Raw genomic sequence first — 18871 nt, 5'->3', positions numbered from 1 at the left:
ACACACACACACACACACACACACACACACACACACACACACACACACACACATATATATGCACACACACACACACACATACACATACACATACACACACACACACACACACCACACACACCACACACACAGATATGATAAGAGCAATGCTGTGATGTGTGTGTGCGCTTGAATCTATGTCATGCATGTTATCATGCATGTTATCATGTATGTTACCATGTACAGTTGAAGTCCTCCCTCCTTACATACACCTTAGCCAAGTACATTTAAAGTCAGTTTTTCACAATTCCTGACATTTAATCAGAGTAAAAATTCCCTGTCTTAGGTCAGTTAGGATCACCACTTTATTTTAAGAATGTGAAATGTCAGAATAATAGTAGAGAATTATTTATTTCAGCTTTTATTTCTTTCATCACATACCGAGTGGGTCAGAAGTATACATACACTCAATTAGTATTTGGTAGCATTGCCTTTAAATAGTTTAACTTGGGTCAAACGTTTTGGGTAGCCTTCCACAAGCTTCCCACAATAAGTTGGGTGAATTTTGGCCCATTCCTCCTGGCAGAGCTGGTGTAACTGAATCAGGTTTGTAGGCCTCCTTGCTCGCACACGCTTTTTCAGTTCAGCCCACAAATGTTCTATAGGATTGAGGTCAGGGCTTTGTGATGGCCACTCCAATACCTTGACTTTGTTGTCCTTAAGCCATTTTGCCACAACTTTGGAAGTATGCTTGGGGTCATTGTCCATTTGGAAGACCCATTTGCGACCAAGCTTTAATTTCCTCGTTGATGTCTTGAGACGTTGCTTCAATATATCCACATAATTTTCCTCACTCATGATGCCATCTATACTTTTTTTTTCTTTCTCTCCCCTTTTCTCCCCAATTTTCGTTGTATCCAATCGCTAGTAATTACTACCTTGTCTCATCGCTACAACTCCCGTACGGGCTCGGGAGAGACGAAGGTCGAAAGCCATGCGTCCTCCGAAGCACAACCCAACCAAGCCGCACTGCTTCTTAACACAGCGCGCCTCCAACCCGGAAGCCAGCCGCACCAATGTGTCGGAGGAAACACCGTGCACCCGCCCCCCTCGGTTAGCGCGCACTGCGCCCGGCCCGCCACAGGAGTCGCTGGAGCGCGATGAGACAAGGATATCCCTACCGGCCAAACCCTCCCTAACCCGGACGACGCTATGCCAATTGTGCGTCGCCCCACGGACCTCCCGGTCGCGGCCGGCTGCGACAGAGCCTGGACGCGAACCCAGAGACTCTGGTGGCGCAGCTAGCACTGCGATGCAGTGCCCTAGACCACTGCGCCACCCGGGAGGCCCTGATGCCATCTATTCTGTTAAGTGCACCAGTCCCTCCTGCAGCAAAGCACCCCCACAACATGATGCTGCCACCCCCGTGCTTCACGGTTGGGATGGTGTTCTTCGGCTTGCAAGCCTCCCCCTTTTTCCTCCAAACATAACGATGGTCATTATGGCCAAACAGTTCTATTTTTGTTTCATCAGACCAGAGGTCAGACCAGAGGACATTTCTCCAAGAAGTGCAATCTTTGTTCCCATGTGCAGTTGCAAACCGTAGTCTGGCTTTTTTATGGCGGTTTTGGAGCAGTGGTTTCTTCCTTGCTGAGCGGCCTTTCAGGTGATGTCGATATAGAACTCGTTTTACTGTGGATATAGATACTTTTGTACCTGTTTCCTCCAGCATCTTCACAAGGTCCTTTGCTGTTGTTCTGGGATTGATTTGCACTTTTCACACCAAAGTACGCTCATCTCTAGGAAACAGAACGCGTCTCCTTCTTGAGCGGTATGGCGGCTGCGTGGTCCCATGGTGTTTATACTTGGGTACTATTGTTTGTACAGATGAACGTGGTACCTTCAGGCGTTTGGAAGTTGCTCCCAAGGATGAACCAGACTTGTGGAGGTCTACAATTGCTTTTCTGAGGTCTTGGCTGATTTCTTTGGATTTTCCCATGATGTCAAGCAAAGAGGCACTGAGTTTGAAGGTATGATAACCTGTACATGGTAACGTACATGGTAACGTGTACATGGTAACGTACATGGTAACGTACATGGTAACGTGTACATGGTAACATGTACAAAGTAACATAAATGGTAACATGATAACATGGCAACATAAATGGTAACATATATGATAACATGTACATAGGAACATACATAGGAACATACATAGGAACATACATGGTAACATACATGGTAACATACATGGTAACATACATGGTAACATACATGGTAACATACATGGTAACATACATAGGAACATACATAGGAACATACATAGGAACATACATAGGAACATACATAGGAACATACATGGTAACGTGTACAAGGTAACATACATGGTAATGTTGACCGAGTCAGTGTATACGTCGATATTATTCCCAGAGGTTGAACAGTCCTGAACAGTCCAGACCAACACTGAACAGTCCTGAACAGTCCAGACCAACATTGAACAGTCCTGAACAGTCCAGACCAACACTGAACAGTCCAGACCAGTCCAGACCAACACTGAACAGTCCTGAACAGTCCAGACCAACACTGAACAGTCCTGAACAGTCCAGACCAACACTGAACAGTCCTGACCAACATTGAACAGTCCTGAACAGTCCAGACCAACATTGAACAGTCCTGAACAGTCCAGACCAACACTGAACAGTCCTGAACAGTCCAGACCAACATTGAACAGTCCTGAACAGTCCAGACCAACACTGAACAGTCCAGACCAGTCCAGACCAACACTGAACAGTCCAGACCAACACTGAACAGTCCTGAACAGTCCAGACCAACACTGAACAGTCCAGACCAACATTGAACAGTCCTGAACAGTCCAGACCAACATTGAACAGTCCTGAACAGTCCAGACCAACATTGAACAGTCCTGAACAGTCCAGACCAACATTGAACAGTCCTGAACAGTCCAGACCAACATTGAACAGTCCTGAACAGTCCAGACCAACACTGAACAGTCCTTACCACGGGTGCTTCCTGCTTAAGGCGGGGAGAAGCAGTATGAATGCGTGGTCAGATTTCCAGAAGGGAAGGCGGGGGGAGGTCCTTGTAGCCATCCCAGAAGGAAGAGTAGCAATGGTTAAGAACGCTTTTGCCACGAGTAGCAAAGGAGATGTGTTGATAGAATTTCCAGAGCGTTTTCCTCAGATTTACTTTATTAAAATAGCAAGGTACAACAAATTCAGTCTCAAGGTTTTTTTATTCCAAGTCCAGTGTAGTTCCTTGAGAGCTGTTGTTGTGTCAGCCTGTGGGGGAATGCGGTCGGCATTTGTTGGTGAGGTATTCAGATCGGGAGAACAAAAGGACTTGAGTTCCTGTACGTTACCACAATCACACCATGAGATGTTAATCATGAGACATACCCCTACATCTCTTTGTTTCCATTCGTTTTTTTGTTCCTGTCCACATGATAGACGGAGAAGCCCGCTGGTTGAATGGACTGGGGGCAATATATCCAGAGAGACCTCACGTTTCCGTAAAAACAGATTGTTAGTCTCTTATGTCTCTTTGGAAGGACATCCTCGCCCTGAGCTCATCTATTTTATTGTCCAAAGGACTGAATGTCAGCTAATAATATACAGTGACAGACTAAGATCCCACTCATCCTTCTCAGGTAGCAACGTTTTGGAGTATCACCTGGAATGGATGGGGCTGCCTCGGGTAGTCCAAACAAAGGATCCAGGTCCAGGAGGTCAAATTTCTGGTCGATTTTCTGGTGAGTAACCGCCGATCTAATTTCCCCCCCAAAAAAGTTATTTTTGTGTGTGTGTATGTGTGGACTGTCATGTACCTGCTTGCCGTGGTCCCCCAGTGCTCCGGGCCTACAGACCAGTAGTGGTCCGGCGAGGCCAGCGTTGGTGTCCTCTACAGGGGAGGAGCCAGAGTAGTACAGGTAGGACAAACAGGGAGGGTCAGAGAGGGAGGGACCATCCAACACCTGCCAGGTATAGGTAAACCTGGAGCCTGGAGACACAGCTGAGCCTGGCTTCTCTACACCTGGGGAAACATTAGACACCACAGCCAGTCAGAAGAACAAGGTATCATAACTGATGTACGCCTTGCACTAGCGAGCGAGCGTGCGTGTCTCACCGTCTTGGTAACTGGTTCCCTGGTATCGTTTGTCGAAGTGGAGGCCGTGAGGCTGGATACTGTAGTTTCTGTCTGCCTTGTTCAGAAACACCACCTGTAGGATGTCCCCTACCTCAGCCCTCAGCACCGGGCCTAAAGAGAGAGAGAGGGATGAGAGAGAGGGATGAGAGAGAGAGAATAAGAAAGAGAGATCATTTTTGCCATTTAGCAGACACTTTTATCGAAAGCAGTTAACAGTCATGCATTCCTTCCTTTATAAGTATGGGCGTTCTCGGAAATCAATCCCACTACCCTGGTGTTATAAGCGCCATGCTCAAGCAACTGAGCTACAAACGGCCCCAATGAGATGAGAGAGAGAGGCACAGAGAAACAGAGAGAGGCACAGAGAAATAGAGCGGGGCACAGAGAAACAGGGAGAGGCACAGAGAAATAAAGAGGGGCACAGAGAAACAGAGAGAGGCACAGAGAAACAGAGAGAGGCACAGAGAAACAGAGAGAGGCACAGAGAAACAGAGGGGGGACAGAGAAACAGAGAGAGACACAGAGAAACAGAGAGAGGCACAGAGAAACAGAGAGAGGCACAGAGAAACAGAGAGAGGCACAGAGAAACAGAGAGAGGCACAGAGAAACAGATAGAGAGACACAGAGAAAAAGAGAGAGGCACAGAGAAACAGAGGGAGGCACAGAGAAACAGAGAGAGGCACAGAGAAACAGAGAGAGGCACAGAGAAACAGAGAGAGACACAGAGAAACAGAGAGAGGCACAGAGAAACAGAGAGAGGCACAGAGAAACAGAGAGAGACACAGAGAAACAGAGAGAGACACAGAGAAACAGAGAGAGGCACAGAGAAACAGATAGAGACACAGAGAAACAGAGAGAGGCACAGAGAAACAGAGAGAGGCACAGAGAAACAGAGAGAGTGACAGAGAAACAGAGAGGCACAGAGAAACAGAGAGAGGCACAGAGAAACAGATAGAGACACAGAGAAACAGAGAGAGGCACAGAGAAACAGAGAGAGGCACAGAGAAACAGAGAGAGTGACAGAGAAACAGAGAGAGGCACAGAGAAACAGAGAGAGGCACAGAGAAATAGAGAGAGGCACAGAGAAACAGAGAGAGACACAGAGAAACAGAGGGGGGACAGAGAAACAGAGAGAGACACAGAGAAACAGAGAGAGGCACAGAGAAACAGAGAGAGACACAGAGAAACAGAGAGAGGCACAGAGAAACAAGAGAGGCACAGAGAAACAGAGAGAGAAACAGAGAAACAGAGAAACAGAGAAACAGAGAGAGGCACAGAGAAACAGAGAGAGGCACAGAGAAACAGAGAGAGGCACAGAGAAACAGAGAGAGACACAGAGAAACAGAGAGAGGCACAGAGAAACAGAGAGAGACACAGAGAAACAGAGAGAGTGACAGAGAAACAGAGAGGCACAGAGAAACAGAGAGAGGCACAGAGAAACAGAGAGAGGCACAGAGAAACAGAGAAACAGAGAGAGGCACAGAGAAACAGAGAGAGGCACAGAGAAACAGAGAGAGGCACAGAGAAACAGAGAGAGGCACAGAGAAACAGAGAGAGGCACAGAGAAACAGAGAGAGGCACAGAGAAACAGATAGAGGCACAGAGAAACAGAGAGAGAGACACAGAGAAAAAGAGAGAGTGACAGAGAAACAAAGAAACAGAGAAACCGAGAAACAGAGAGAGGCACAGAGAAACAGAGAGAGGCACAGAGAAACAGAGAGAGGCACAGAGAAACAGAGGGAGGCACAGAGAAACAGAGAGAGGCACAGAGAAACAGAGAGAGGCACAGAGAAACAGAGAGAGGCACAGAGAAACAGAGAGAGGCACAGAGAATCAGAGAGAGGCACAGAGAAACAGAGAGAGGCACAGAGAAACAAAGAGAGGCACAGAGAAACAGAGAGAGGCACAGAGAAACAGAGAGAGGCACAGAGAAACAGAGAGAGAGGCACAGAGAAACAGAGAGAGGCACAGAGAAACAGAGAGAGGCACAGAGAAACAGAGAGAGACACAGAGAAACAGAGAGAGGCACAGAGAAACAGAGAGAGGCACAGAGAAACAGAGAGAGGCACAGAGAAACAGAGAGAGGCACAGAGAAACAGAGAGAGGCACAGAGAAACAGAGAGAGGCACAGAGAAACAGAGAGAGACACAGAGAAACAGAGAGAGGCACAGAGAAACAGAGAGAGGCACAGAGAAACAAAGAGAGGCACAGAGAAACAGAGAAACAGAGAGAGGCACAGAGAAACAGAGAGAGGCACAGAGAAACAAAGAGAGGCACAGAGACACAGAGAAAAAGAGAGAGGCACAGAGAAACAGAGAGAGGCACAGAGACACAGAGAAAAAGAGAGAGGCACAGAGAAACAGAGAGAGGCACAGAGAATCAGAGAGAGGCACAGAGAAACAGAGAGAGGCACAGAGAAACAGAGAGAGGCACAGAGAATCAGAGAGAGGCACAGAGAAACAGAGAGAGGCACAGAGAAACAGAGAGAGGCACAGAGAAACAAAGAGAGGCACAGAGACACAGAGAAACAGAGAGAGGCACAGAGAAACAGAGAAACAGAGAGAGGCACAGAGAAACAAAGAGAGGCACAGAGAAACAGAGAAACAGAGAGAGGCACAGAGAAACAGAGAGAGGCACAGAGAAACAGATAGAGGCACAGAGAAACAGGGAGAGGCACAGAGAAAAAGAGAGAGTGACAGAGAAACAAAGAAACAGGGAGAGGGACAGAAAAACAGAGAGAGGCACAGATAAACAAAGAGAGACACAGAGAAACAGAGAGAGGCACAGAGAAACAGAGAGAGTCACAGAGAAACAGAGAGAGGCACAGAGAAACAGGGAGAGGCACAGAGAAACAGAGAGAGGCACAGAGAAACAGAGAGAGGCACAGAGAAACAGAGAGAGTCACAGAGAAACAGAGAGAGGCACAGAGAAACAGAGAGAGGCACAGAGAAACAGAGAGAGTCACAGAGAAACAGAGAGAGGCACAGAGAAACAGAGAGAGGCACAGAGAAACAGGGAGAGGCACAGTGAAACAGAGAGAGGCACAGTGAAACAGAGAGAGGCACAGAGAAACAGAGAGAGGCACAGAGAAACAGAGAGAGGCACAGAGAAACAGAGAGAGGCACAGAGAAACAGAGAGAGACACAGAGAAACAGAGAGAGTCACAGAGAAACAGAGAGAGGCACAGAGAAACAGAGAGAGACACAGAGAAACAGAGAGAGTCACAGAGAAACAGAGAGAGACACAGAGAAACAGAGAGAGACACAGAGAAACAGAGAGAGTCACAGAGAAACAGAGAGAGGCACAGAGAAACAGAGAGAGGCACAGAGAAACAGAGAGAGACACAGAGAAACAGAGAGAGACACAGAGAAACAGAGAGAGACACAGAGAAACAGAGAGAGGCACAGAGAAACAGATAGAGAGACACAGAGAAAAAGAGAGAGTGACAGAGAAACAAAGAAACAGAGAGAGGGACAGAAAAACAGAGAGAGACACAGATAAACAGAGAGAGACACAGAGAAATAGAGAGAGTGACAGAGAAACAGAGAGAGGCACAGAGAAACAGAGAGAGGCACAGAGAAACAGAGAGAGGCACAGAGAAACAGAGAAACAGAGAGAGGCACAGATAAACAGAGAGACACAGAGAAACAGAGAGACACAGAGAAACAGAGAAACAGAGAGAGGCACAGAGAAACAGAGAGAGACACAGAGAAACAGAGAGAGACACAGAGAAACAGAGAGAGGCACAGAGAAAGAGAGAGACCCAGAGAAACAGAGAGAGACACAGAGAAACAGAGGGAGGCACAGAGAAACAGAGAGAGTGACAGAGAAACAGAGGGGGGACAGAGAAACAGAGAGAGGCACAGAGAAACAGAGAGAGACACAGAGAAACAGAGAGAGACACAGAGAAACAGAGAGAGGCACAGAGAAACAGAGAGAGACACAGAGAAACAGAGAGAGACACAGAGAAACAGAGAGAGGCACAGAGAAACAGAGAGAGGCACAGAGAAACAGGGAGAGGCACAGTGAAACAGGGAGAGGCACAGTGAAACAGAGAGAGGGACAGAGAAACAGGGAGGGGCACAGAGAAACAGAGAGAGACACAGAGAAACAGGGAGAGGCACAGTGAAACAGAGAGAGGGACAGAGAAACAGGGAGGGGCACAGAGAAACAGAGAGAGACACAGAGAAACAGAGAGAGACACAGAGAAACAGAGAGAGGCACAGAGAAACAGAGAGAGGCACAGAGAAACAGAGAGAGGCACAGAGAAACAGAGAGAGACACAGAGAAACAGAGAGAGGCACAGAGAAACAGAGAGAGACACAGTGAAACAGAGAGAGGCACAGAGAAACAGAGAGAGACACAGAGAAACAGAGAGAGACACAGTGAAACAGAGAGAGGCACAGAGAAACAGAGAGAGACACAGAGAAACAGAGAGAGACACAGAGAAACAGGGAGAGGCACAGTGAAACAGAGAGAGGGACAGAGAAACAGGGAGGGGCACAGAGAAACAGAGAGAGACACAGAGAAACAGAGAGAGACACAGAGAAACAGAGAGAGGCACAGAGAAACAGAGAGAGGCACAGAGAAACAGAGAGAGGCACAGAGAAACAGAGAGAGACACAGAGAAACAGAGAGAGACACAGTGAAACAGAGAGAGAAACAGCAGGCTCTTACCCAGTATTCCCAGGTGTTGTGTTTCAGGGGTGAGAGGTTGTCTGGTAGTGAAGGTGTCGTCTGTGTAGCCACGATACACCGCCTTCATATAGCGACCCCCTATCCTGCCATCACCACTACCGAAGAACACCTCAGAGGGACTGGCAGGAGGAGGAGGAGGAGGAGGAGGAGGAGGAGGAGGAGGAGGAGGAGGAGGAGAGGAGGATGAGAAAGAGGAGAGGGGGATGAGAGAGGAGAGGGGGATGAGAGAGTGATTTCTCCAGCTTTGCTTATTAATGATGATGGAATTTCTCTGTAGAGTTCAACTGAGCAGAATAAACAGCAGAGCTGGAGGAGCTGGCTTCCATGTGGTTGATACCTTTCCATTGACTCCATTCCAGCCTTCATTAACAACCATCCTCCCTTCAGCAGCCTCCACTGACAGGCACGTACACTGTACAGAGGTTGGTGTGTGTGTGTTACCTGTAGGGCAGTGTGAGAGAGAGGTTGGTGTGTGTGTTACCTGTCAGGCAGTGTGAGGGAGAGGTTGGTGTGTGTGTTACCTGTCAGGCAGTGTGAGGGAGAGGTTGGTGTGTGTGTTACCTGTAGGGCAGTGTGAGGGAGAGGTTGGTGTGTGTGTTACCTGTAGGGCAGTGTGAGGGAGAGGTTGGTGTGTGTGTTACCTGTCAGGCAGTGTGAGGGAGAGGTTGGTGTGTGTGTTACCTGTCAGGCAGTATGAGGGAGAGGTTGGTGTGTGTGTTACCTGTCAGGCAGTATGAGGGAGAGGTTGGTGTGTGTGTTACCTGTAGGGCAGTGTGAGGGAGAGGTTGGTGTGTGTGTTACCTGTAGGGCAGTGTGAGGGAGAGGTTGGTGTGTGTGTTACCTGTAGGGCAGTGTGAGGGAGAGGTTGGTGTGTGTGTTACCTGTCAGGCAGTGTGAGGGAGAGGTTGGTGTGTGTGTTACCTGTAGGGCAGTGTGAGGGAGAGGTTGGTGTGTGTGTTACCTGTAGGGCAGTGTGAGGGAGAGGTTGGTGTGTGTGTTACCTGTCAGGCAGTGTGAGGGAGAGGTTGGTGTGTGTGTTACCTGTAGGGCAGTGTGAGGGAGAGGTTGGTGTGTGTGTTACCTGTAGGGCAGTGTGAGGGAGAGGTTGGTGTGTGTGTTACCTGTCAGGCAGTGTGAGGGAGAGGTTGGTGTGTGTGTTACCTGTAGGGCAGTGTGAGGGAGAGGTTGGTGTGTGTGTTACCTGTAGGGCAGTGTGAGGGAGAGGTTGGTGTGTGTGTGTGTGTTACCTGTAGGGCAGTGTGAGGGAGAGGTTGTTGTGTGTGTTACCTGTAGGGCAGTGTGAGGGAGAGGTTGGTGTGTGTGTTACCTGTAGGGCAGTGTGAGGGAGAGGTTGGTGTGTGTGTTACCTGTCAGGCAGTGTGAGGGAGAGGTTGGTGTGTGTGTTACCTGTCAGGCAGTGTGAGGGAGAGGTTGGTGTGTGTGTGTGTGTGTTACCTGTAGGGCAGTGTGAGGGAGAGGTTGGTGTGTGTGTTACCTGTAGGGCAGTGTGAGGGAGAGGTGTGTGTGTGTTACCTGTAGGGCAGTGTGAGGAAGAGGTTAGTGTGTGTGTTACCTGTCAGGCAGTGTGAGGGAGAGGTGTGTGTGTGTGTTACCTGTAGGGCAGTGTGAGGGAGAGGTTAGTGTGTGTGTTACCTGTCAGGCAGTGTGAGGGAGAGGTGTGTGTGTGTGTTACCTGTAGGGCAGTGTGAGGGAGAGGTTGGTGTGTGTGTTACCTGTAGGGCAGTGTGAGGGAGAGGTTGGTGTGTGTGTGTGTGTTACCTGTAGGGCAGTGTGAGGTAGAGGTTGGTGTGTGTGTTACCTGTCTGGCAGTGTGAGGTAGAGGTTGGTGTGTGTGTTACCTGTAGGGCAGTGTGAGGGAGAGGTTGGTGTGTGTGTTACCTGTAGGGCAGTGTGAGAGAGAGGTTGGTGTGTGTGTTACCTGTAGGGCAGTGTGAGGGAGAGGTGTGTGTGTGTGTTACCTGTAGGGCAGTGTGAGGGAGAGGTTGGTGTGTGTGTTACCTGTAGGGCAGTGTGAGGGAGAGGTTGGTGTGTGTGTGTGTGTTACCTGTAGGGCAGTGTGAGGTAGAGGTTGGTGTGTGTGTTACCTGTAGGGCAGTGTGAGGGAGAGGTTGGTGTGTGTGTGTGTGTTACCTGTAGGGCAGTGTGAGGTAGAGGTTGGTGTGTGTGTTACCTGTCTGGCAGTGTGAGGTAGAGGTTGGTGTGTGTGTTACCTGTAGGGCAGTGTGAGGGAGAGGTTGGTGTGTGTGTTACCTGTCAGGCAGTGTGAGGGAGAGGTTGGTGTGTGTGTGTGTGTTACCTGTAGGGCAGTGTGAGGGAGAGGTTGGTGTGTGTGTTACCTGTAGGGCAGCGTGAGGTAGAGGTTGGTGTGTGTGTTACCTGTAGGGCAGTATGAGGGAGAGGTTGGTGTGTGTGTTACCTGTAGGGCAGTGTGAGGGAGAGGTTGGTGTGTGTGTTACCTGTCAGGCAGTGTGAGATAGAGGTTGGTGTGTGTGTTACCTGTAGGGCAGTGTGAGGGAGAGGTTGGTGTGTGTGTTACCTGTCAGGCAGTGTGAGGGAGAGGTTGGTGTGTGTGTTACCTGTAGGGCAGTGTGAGATAGAGGTTGGTGTGTGTGTTACCTGTAGGACAGTGTGAGGGAGAGGTTGGTGTGTGTGTTACCTGTAGGGCAGTGTGAGATAGAGGTTGGTGTGTGTGTTACCTGTAGGACAGTGTGAGGGAGAGGTTGGTGTGTGTGTTACCTGTCAGGCAGTGTGAGGGAGAGGTTGGTGTGTGTGTTACCTGTCAGGCAGTGTGAGGGAGAGGTTGGTGTGTGTGTTACCTGTAGGGCAGTATGAGGGAGAGGTTGGTGTGTGTGTTACCTGTAGAGCAGTGTGAGGGAGAGGTTGGTGTGTGTGTTACATGTCAGGCAGTGTGAGGGAGAGGTTGGTGTGTGTGTTACCTGTAGGGCAGTGTGAGGGAGAGGTTGGTGTGTGTGTTACCTGTCAGGCAGTGTGAGGGAGAGGTTGGTGTGTGTGTTACCTGTCAGGCAGTGTGAGGGAGAGGTTGGTGTGTGTGTTACCTGTAGGACAGTGTGAGGGAGAGGTTGGTGTGTGTGTTACCTGTAGGGCAGTGTGAGATAGAGGTTGGTGTGTGTGTTACCTGTCAGGCAGTGTGAGGGAGAGGTTGGTGTGTGTGTTACCTGTCAGGCAGTGTGAGGGAGAGGTTGGTGTGTGTGTTACCTGTAGGGCAGTGTGAGGGAGAGGTTGGTGTGTGTGTTACCTGTCAGGCAGTGTGAGGGAGAGGTTAGTGTGTGTGTTACCTGTAGGGCAGTGTGAGGGAGAGGTTGGTGTGTGTGTTACCTGTCTGGCAGTGTGAGGTAGAGGTTGGTGTGTGTGTTACCTGTAGGGCAGTGTGAGAGAGAGGTTGGTGTGTGTGTTACCTGTAGAGCAGTGTGAGGGAGAGGTTGGTGTGTGTGTTACCTGTCAGGCAGTGTGAGGGAGAGGTTGGTGTGTGTGTTACCTGTCAGGCAGTGTGAGGGAGAGGTTGGTGTGTGTGTTACCTGTAGGACAGTGTGAGGGAGAGGTTGGTGTGTGTGTTACCTGTACGGCAGTATGAGGGAGAGGTTGGTGTGTGTGTTACATGTAGGGCAGTGTGAGGGAGAGGTTGGTGTGTGTGTTACCTGTAGGGTAGTATGAGGGAGAGGTTGGTGTGTGTGTTACCTGTAGGACAGTGTGAGGGAGAGGTTGGTGTGTGTGTTACCTGTCAGGTAGTATGAGGGAGAGGTTGGTGTGTGTTACCAGTAGGGTAGTATGAGGGAGAGGTTGGTGTGTGTGTTACCTGTAGGGCAGTATGAGGGAGAGGTGTGTGTGTGTGTTACCTGTAGGGCAGTGTGAGGTAGAGGTTGGTGTGTGTGTTACCTGTCAGGCAGTATGAGGGAGAGGTTGGTGTGTGTGTTACCTGTAGGGTAGTATGAGGGAGAGGTTGGTGTGTGTGTTACCTGTAGAGCAGTGTGAGGGAGAGGTTGGTGTGTGTGTTACCTGTAGAGCAGTGTGAGGGAGAGGTTGGTGTGTGTGTTACCTGTCAGGCAGTGTGAGAGAGAGGTTGGTGTGTGTGTTACCTGTAGGGCAGTATGAGGGAGAGGTTGGTGTGTGTGTTACCTGTAGGGCAGTGTGAGGGAGAGGTTGGTGTGTGTGTTACCTGTAGGACAGTGTGAGGGAGAGGTTGGTGTGTGTGTTACCTGTCAGGCAGTGTGAGGGAGAGGTTGGTGTGTGTGTTACCTGTCAGGTAGTGTGAGGTAGAGGTTGGTGTGTGTGTTACCTGTCAGGTAGTGTGAGGGAGAGGTTGGTGTGTGTGTTACCTGTCAGGCAGTGTGAGGTAGAGGTTGGTGTGTGTGTTACCTGTAGGACAGTGTGAGGGAGAGGTTGGTGTGTGTGTTACCTGTCAGGCAGTGTGAGGGAGAGGTTGGTGTGTGTGTTACCTGTCAGGTAGTGTGAGGGAGAGGTTGGTGTGTGTGTTACCTGTAGGGTAGTATGAGGGAGAGGTTGGTGTGTGTGTTACCTGTCAGGCAGTATGAGGGAGAGGTTGGTGTGTGTGTTACCTGTCAGGCAGTGTGAGGGAGAGGTTGGTGTGTGTGTTACCTGTCAGGCAGTGTGAGGTAGAGGTTGGTGTGTGTGTTACCTGTCAGGCAGTGTGAGGGAGAGGTTGGTGTGTGTGTTACCTGTAGGGCAGTATGAGAGAGAGGTTGGTGTGTGTGTTACCTGTCAGGCAGTGTGAGAGAGAGGTTGGTGTGTGTGTTACCTGTAGGGCAGTGTGAGGGAGAGGTTGGTGTGTGTGTTACCTGTCAGGCAGTGTGAGGGAGAGGTTGGTGTGTGTGTTACCTGTCAGGCAGTGTGAGGGAGAGGTTGGTGTGTGTGTTACCTGTAGGGCAGTGTGAGGGAGAGGTTGGTGTGTGTGTTACCTGTAGGGCAGTGTGAGGGAGAGGTTGGTGTGTGTGTTACCTGTAGGGCAGTGTGAGGGAGAGGTTGGTGTGTGTGTTACCTGTAGGGCAGTGTGAGAGAGAGGTTGGTGTGTGTGTTACCTGTAGGGAAGTGTGAGGGAGAGGTTGGTGTGTGTGTGTGTGTTACCTGTAGGGCAGTGTGAGGGAGAGGTTGGTGTGTGTGTTACCTGTCAGGCAGTGTGAGAGAGAGGTTGGTGTGTGTGTTACCTGTCAGGCAGTGTGAGGGAGAGGTTGGTGTGTGTGTTACCTGTCAGGCAGTGTGAGGGAGAGATTGGTGTGTGTGTTACCTGTCAGGCAGTGTGAGGGAGAGGTTGGTGTGTGTGTGTGTGTTACCTGTAGGGCAGTCTGAGGGAGAGGTTGGTGTGTGTGTTACCTGTCAGGCAGTGTGAGGGAGAGGTTGGTGTGTGTGTTACCTGTAGGGTAGTGTGAGGGAGAGGGTGGTGTGTGTGTTACCTGTCAGGCAGTGTGAGAGAGAGGTTGGTGTGTGTGTTACCTGTCAGGCAGCGTGAGGTAGAGGTTGGTGTGTGTGTTACCTGTCAGGCAGTGTGAGGTAGAGGTTGGTGTGTGTGTTACCTGTAGGACAGTGTGAGGGAGAGGTTGGTGTGTGTGTTACCTGTAGAGCAGTGTGAGGGAGAGGTTGGTGTGTGTGTTACCTGTCAGGCAGTGTGAGGGAGAGGTTGGTTTGTGTGTTACCTGTCAGGCAGTGTGAGGGAGAGGTTGGTGTGTGTGTTACCTGTAGGGCAGTATGAGGGAGAGGTTGGTGTGTGTGTTACCTGTAGAGCAGTGTGAGGGAGAGGTTGGTGTGTGTGTTACCTGTAGGACAGTGTGAGGGAGAGGTTGGTGTGTGTGTTACCTGTAGGGCAGTATGAGGGAGAGGTTGGTGTGTGTGTTACCTGTAGGACAGTGTGAGGGAGAGGTTGGTGTGTGTGTTACCTGTAGGGCAGTGTGAGATAGAGGTTGGTGTGTGTGTTACCTGTCAGGCAGTGTGAGGGAGAGGTTGGTGTGTGTGTTACCTGTCAGGCAGTGTGAGGGAGAGGTTGGTGTGTGTGTTACCTGTAGGGCAGTGTGAGGGAGAGGTTGGTGTGTGTGTTACCTGTCAGGCAGTGTGAGGGAGAGGTTGGTGTGTGTGTTACCTGTAGGACAGTGTGAGGGAGAGGTGTGTGTGTGTTACCTGTCAGGCAGTGTGAGGGAGAGGTTGGTGTGTGTGTTACCTGTCAGGCAGAGTGAGGGAGAGGTTGGTGTGTGTGTTACCTGTCAGGCAGTGTGAGGTAGAGGTTGGTGTGTGTGTTACCTGTCAGGCAGTGTGAGGGAGAGGTTGGTGTGTGTGTTACCTGTCAGGCAGTGTGAGGGAGAGGTTGGTGTGTGTGTTACCTGTAGGGCAGTGTGAGGGAGAGGTTGGTGTGTGTGTTACCTGTAGGGCAGTGTGAGGGAGAGGTTGGTGTGTGTGTTACCTGTAGGGCAGTGTGAGGGAGAGGTTGGTGTGTGTTACCTGTCAGGCAGTGTGAGGGAGAGGTTGGTGTGTGTGTTACCTGTAGGGCAGTGTGAGGGAGAGGTTGGTGTGTGTGTTACCTGTAGGGTAGTATGAGGGAGAGGTTGGTGTGTGTGTTACCTGTCAGGCAGTGTGAGGGCGAGGTTGGTGTGTGTGTTACCTGTCAGGTAGTGTGAGGGAGAGGTTGGTGTGTGTGTTACCTGTCAGGTAGTGTGAGGGCGAGGTTGGTGTGTGTGTTACCTGTCAGGCAGTGTGAGGGAGAGGTTGGTGTGTGTGTTACCTGTCAGGTAGTGTGAGGGCGAGGTTGGTGTGTGTGTTACCTGTAGGACAGTATGAGGGAGAGGTTGGTGTGTGTGTTACCTGTCAGGCAGTGTGAGGGAGAGGTTGGTGTGTGTGTTACCTGTCAGGTAGTGTGAGGGCGAGGTTGGTGTGTGTGTTACCTGTAGGGCAGTGTGAGGGAGAGGTTGGTGTGTGTGTTACCTGTAGGGCAGTATGAGGGAGAGGTTGGTGTGTGTGTTACCTGTCAGGCAGTGTGAGGGAGAGGTTGGTGTGTGTGTTACCTGTAGGGCAGTGTGAGGTAGAGGTTGGTGTGTGTGTTACATGTAGGGCAGTATGAGGGAGAGGTTGGTGTGTGTGTTACCTGTCAGGCAGTGTGAGGGAGAGGTTGGTGTGTGTGTTACCTGTAGGGCAGTATGAGGGAGAGGTTGGTGTGTGTGTTACCTGTAGGGCAGTATGAGGGAGAGGTTGGTGTGTGTGTTACCTGTCAGGTAGTATGAGGGAGAGGTTGGTGTGTGTGTTACCTGTCAGGCAGTGTGAGGGAGAGGTTGGTGTGTGTGTTACCTGTAGGGCAGTGTGAGGGAGAGGTTGGTGTGTGTGTTACCTGTCAGGTAGTGTGAGGGAGAGGTTGGTGTGTGTGTTACCTGTCAGGCAGTGTGAGGGAGAGGTTGGTGTGTGTGTGTGTGTTACCTGTAGGGCAGTATGAGGGAGAGGTTGGTGTGTGTGTTACCTGTAGGGCAGTATGAGGGAGAGGTTGGTGTGTGTGTTACCTGTAGGGCAGTATGAGGAAGAGGTTGGTGTGTGTGTGTGTGTTACCTGTAGGGCAGTGTGAGGAAGAGGTTGGTGTGTGTGTGTGTGTTACCTGTAGGGCAGTATGAGGGAGAGGTTGGTGTGTGTGTTACCTGTAGGGCAGTATGAGGGAGAGGTTGGTGTGTGTGTTACCTGTAGGGCAGTATGAGGAAGAGGTTGGTGTGTGTGTGTGTGTTACCTGTAGGGCAGTGTGAGGAAGAGGTTGGTGTGTGTGTGTGTGTTACCTGTAGGGCAGTATGAGGAAGAGGTTGGTGTGTGTGTGTGTGTTACCTGTAGGGCAGTGTGAGGAAGAGGTTGGTGTGTGTGTGTGTGTTACCTGTAGGGCAGTATGAGGGAGAGGTTGGTGTGTGTGTTACCTGTCAGGCAGTGTGAGGGAGAGGTTGGTGTGTGTGTTACCTGTCAGGCAGTGTGAGGGAGAGGTTGGTGTGTGTGTTACCTGTCAGGCAGTGTGAGGGAGAGGTTGGTGTGTGTGTTACCTGTAGGGCAGTATGAGGGAGAGGTTGGTGTGTGTGTTACCTGTAGGGCAGTATGAGGGAGAGGTTGGTGTGTGTGTTACCTGTCAGGTAGTCTGAGGGAGAGGTTGGTGTGTGTGTGTTACCTGTAGGGCAGTGTGAGGGAGAGGTTGGTGTGTGTGTTACCTGTAGGGCAGTATGAGGGAGAGGTTGGTGTGTGTGTTACCTGTAGGGCAGTATGAGGGAGAGGTTGGTGTGTGTGTTACCTGTCAGGCAGTATGAGGGAGAGGTTGGTGTGTGTGTGTATGTTACCTGTCAGGCAGTATGAGGGAGAGGTTGGTGTGTGTGTGTGTGTTACCTGTAGGACAGTGTGAGGGAGAGGTTGGTGTGTGTGTTACCTGTAGGGCAGTGTGAGGGAGAGGTTGGTGTGTGTGTTACCTGTAGGGCAGTATGAGGTAGAGGTTGGTGTGTGTGTTACCTGTAGGGCAGTGTGAGGAAGAGGTTGGTGTGTGTGTTACCTGTAGGACAGTGTGAGGAAGAGGTTGGTGTGTGTGTGTGTGTTACCTGTAGGGCAGTATGAGGGAGAGGTTGGTGTGTGTGTTACCTGTCAGGCAGTATGAGGGAGAGGTTGGTGTGTGTGTGTGTTACCTGTAGGGCAGTATGAGGGAGAGGTTGGTGTGTGTGTTACCTGTCAGGCAGTGTGAGATAGAGGTTGGTGTGTGTGTTACCTGTAGGGCAGTATGAGGGAGAGGTTGGTGTGTGTGTTACCTGTAGGGCAGTGTGAGGGAGAGGTTGGTGTGTGTGTTACCTGTCAGGCAGTGTGAGAGAGAGGTTGGTGTGTGTGTTACCTGTAGGGCAGTATGAGGGAGAGGTTGGTGTGTGTGTTACCTGTAGGGCAGTGTGAGGGAGAGGTTGGTGTGTGTGTGTGTGTTACCTGTAGGGCAGTGTGAGGAAGAGGTTGGTGTGTGTGTGTGTGTTACCTGTAGGGCAGTATGAGGGAGAGGTTGGTGTGTGTGTTACCTGTCAGGCAGTGTGAGGGAGAGGTTGGTGTGTGTGTTACCTGTCAGGCAGTGTGAGGGAGAGGTTGGTGTGTGTGTTACCTGTCAGGCAGTGTGAGGGAGAGGTTGGTGTGTGTGTTACCTGTAGGGCAGTATGAGGGAGAGGTTGGTGTGTGTGTTACCTGTAGGGCAGTATGAGGGAGAGGTTGGTGTGTGTGTTACCTGTCAGGCAGTGTGAGATAGAGGTTGGTGTGTGTGTTACCTGTAGGGCAGTATGAGGGAGAGGTTGGTGTGTGTGTTACCTGTAGGGCAGTGTGAGGGAGAGGTTGGTGTGTGTGTTACCTGTCAGGCAGTGTGAGAGAGAGGTTGGTGTGTGTGTTACCTGTAGGGCAGTATGAGGGAGAGGTTGGTGTGTGTGTTACCTGTAGGGCAGTGTGAGGGAGAGGTTGGTGTGTGTGTGTGTGTTACCTGTAGGGCAGTGTGAGGAAGAGGTTGGTGTGTGTGTGTGTGTTACCTGTAGGGCAGTATGAGGGAGAGGTTGGTGTGTGTGTTACCTGTCAGGCAGTGTGAGGGAGAGGTTGGTGTGTGTGTTACCTGTCAGGCAGTGTGAGGGAGAGGTTGGTGTGTGTGTTACCTGTCAGGCAGTGTGAGGGAGAGGTTGGTGTGTGTGTTACCTGTAGGGCAGTATGAGGGAGAGGTTGGTGTGTGTGTTACCTGTAGGGCAGTATGAGGGAGAGGTTGGTGTGTGTGTTACCTGTCAGGTAGTCTGAGGGAGAGGTTGGTGTGTGTGTTACCTGTAGGGCAGTGTGAGGGAGAGGTTGGTGTGTGTGTTACCTGTAGGGCAGTATGAGGGAGAGGTTGGTGTGTGTGTTACCTGTAGGGCAGTATGAGGGAGAGGTTGGTGTGTGTGTTACCTGTCAGGCAGTATGAGGGAGAGGTTGGTGTGTGTGTGTGTGTTACCTGTAGGGCAGTATGAGGGAGAGGTTGGTGTGTGTGTGTGTGTTACCTGTA

At 50.6% G+C, this 18871-nt stretch overlaps 1 protein-coding gene across 1 annotated transcript in view; it reads right to left on the bottom strand.

The window, feature by feature from the left end:
• LOC129864234 (ferroxidase HEPHL1-like) overlaps positions 1-18871 on the bottom strand; it is a 101095-nt gene that overhangs the window by 19932 nt on the left and 62292 nt on the right. The window contains exons 7-9 of the mRNA XM_055936941.1: positions 8821-8960; positions 4123-4254; positions 3824-4029 (exon numbers count right to left, since the gene is read on the bottom strand). Coding sequence (XP_055792916.1) covers positions 3824-4029; positions 4123-4254; positions 8821-8960 — 478 coding nt within the window. The remainder of the gene's footprint in view (positions 1-3823; positions 4030-4122; positions 4255-8820; positions 8961-18871) is intronic.

Source organism: Salvelinus fontinalis, chromosome 10 (genome assembly GCF_029448725.1).
Source record: "Salvelinus fontinalis isolate EN_2023a chromosome 10, ASM2944872v1, whole genome shotgun sequence".
Classification (NCBI taxonomy): Eukaryota; Metazoa; Chordata; class Actinopteri; order Salmoniformes; family Salmonidae; genus Salvelinus; species Salvelinus fontinalis.
This window is presented reverse-complemented; position numbering and strand designations above follow the sequence as displayed.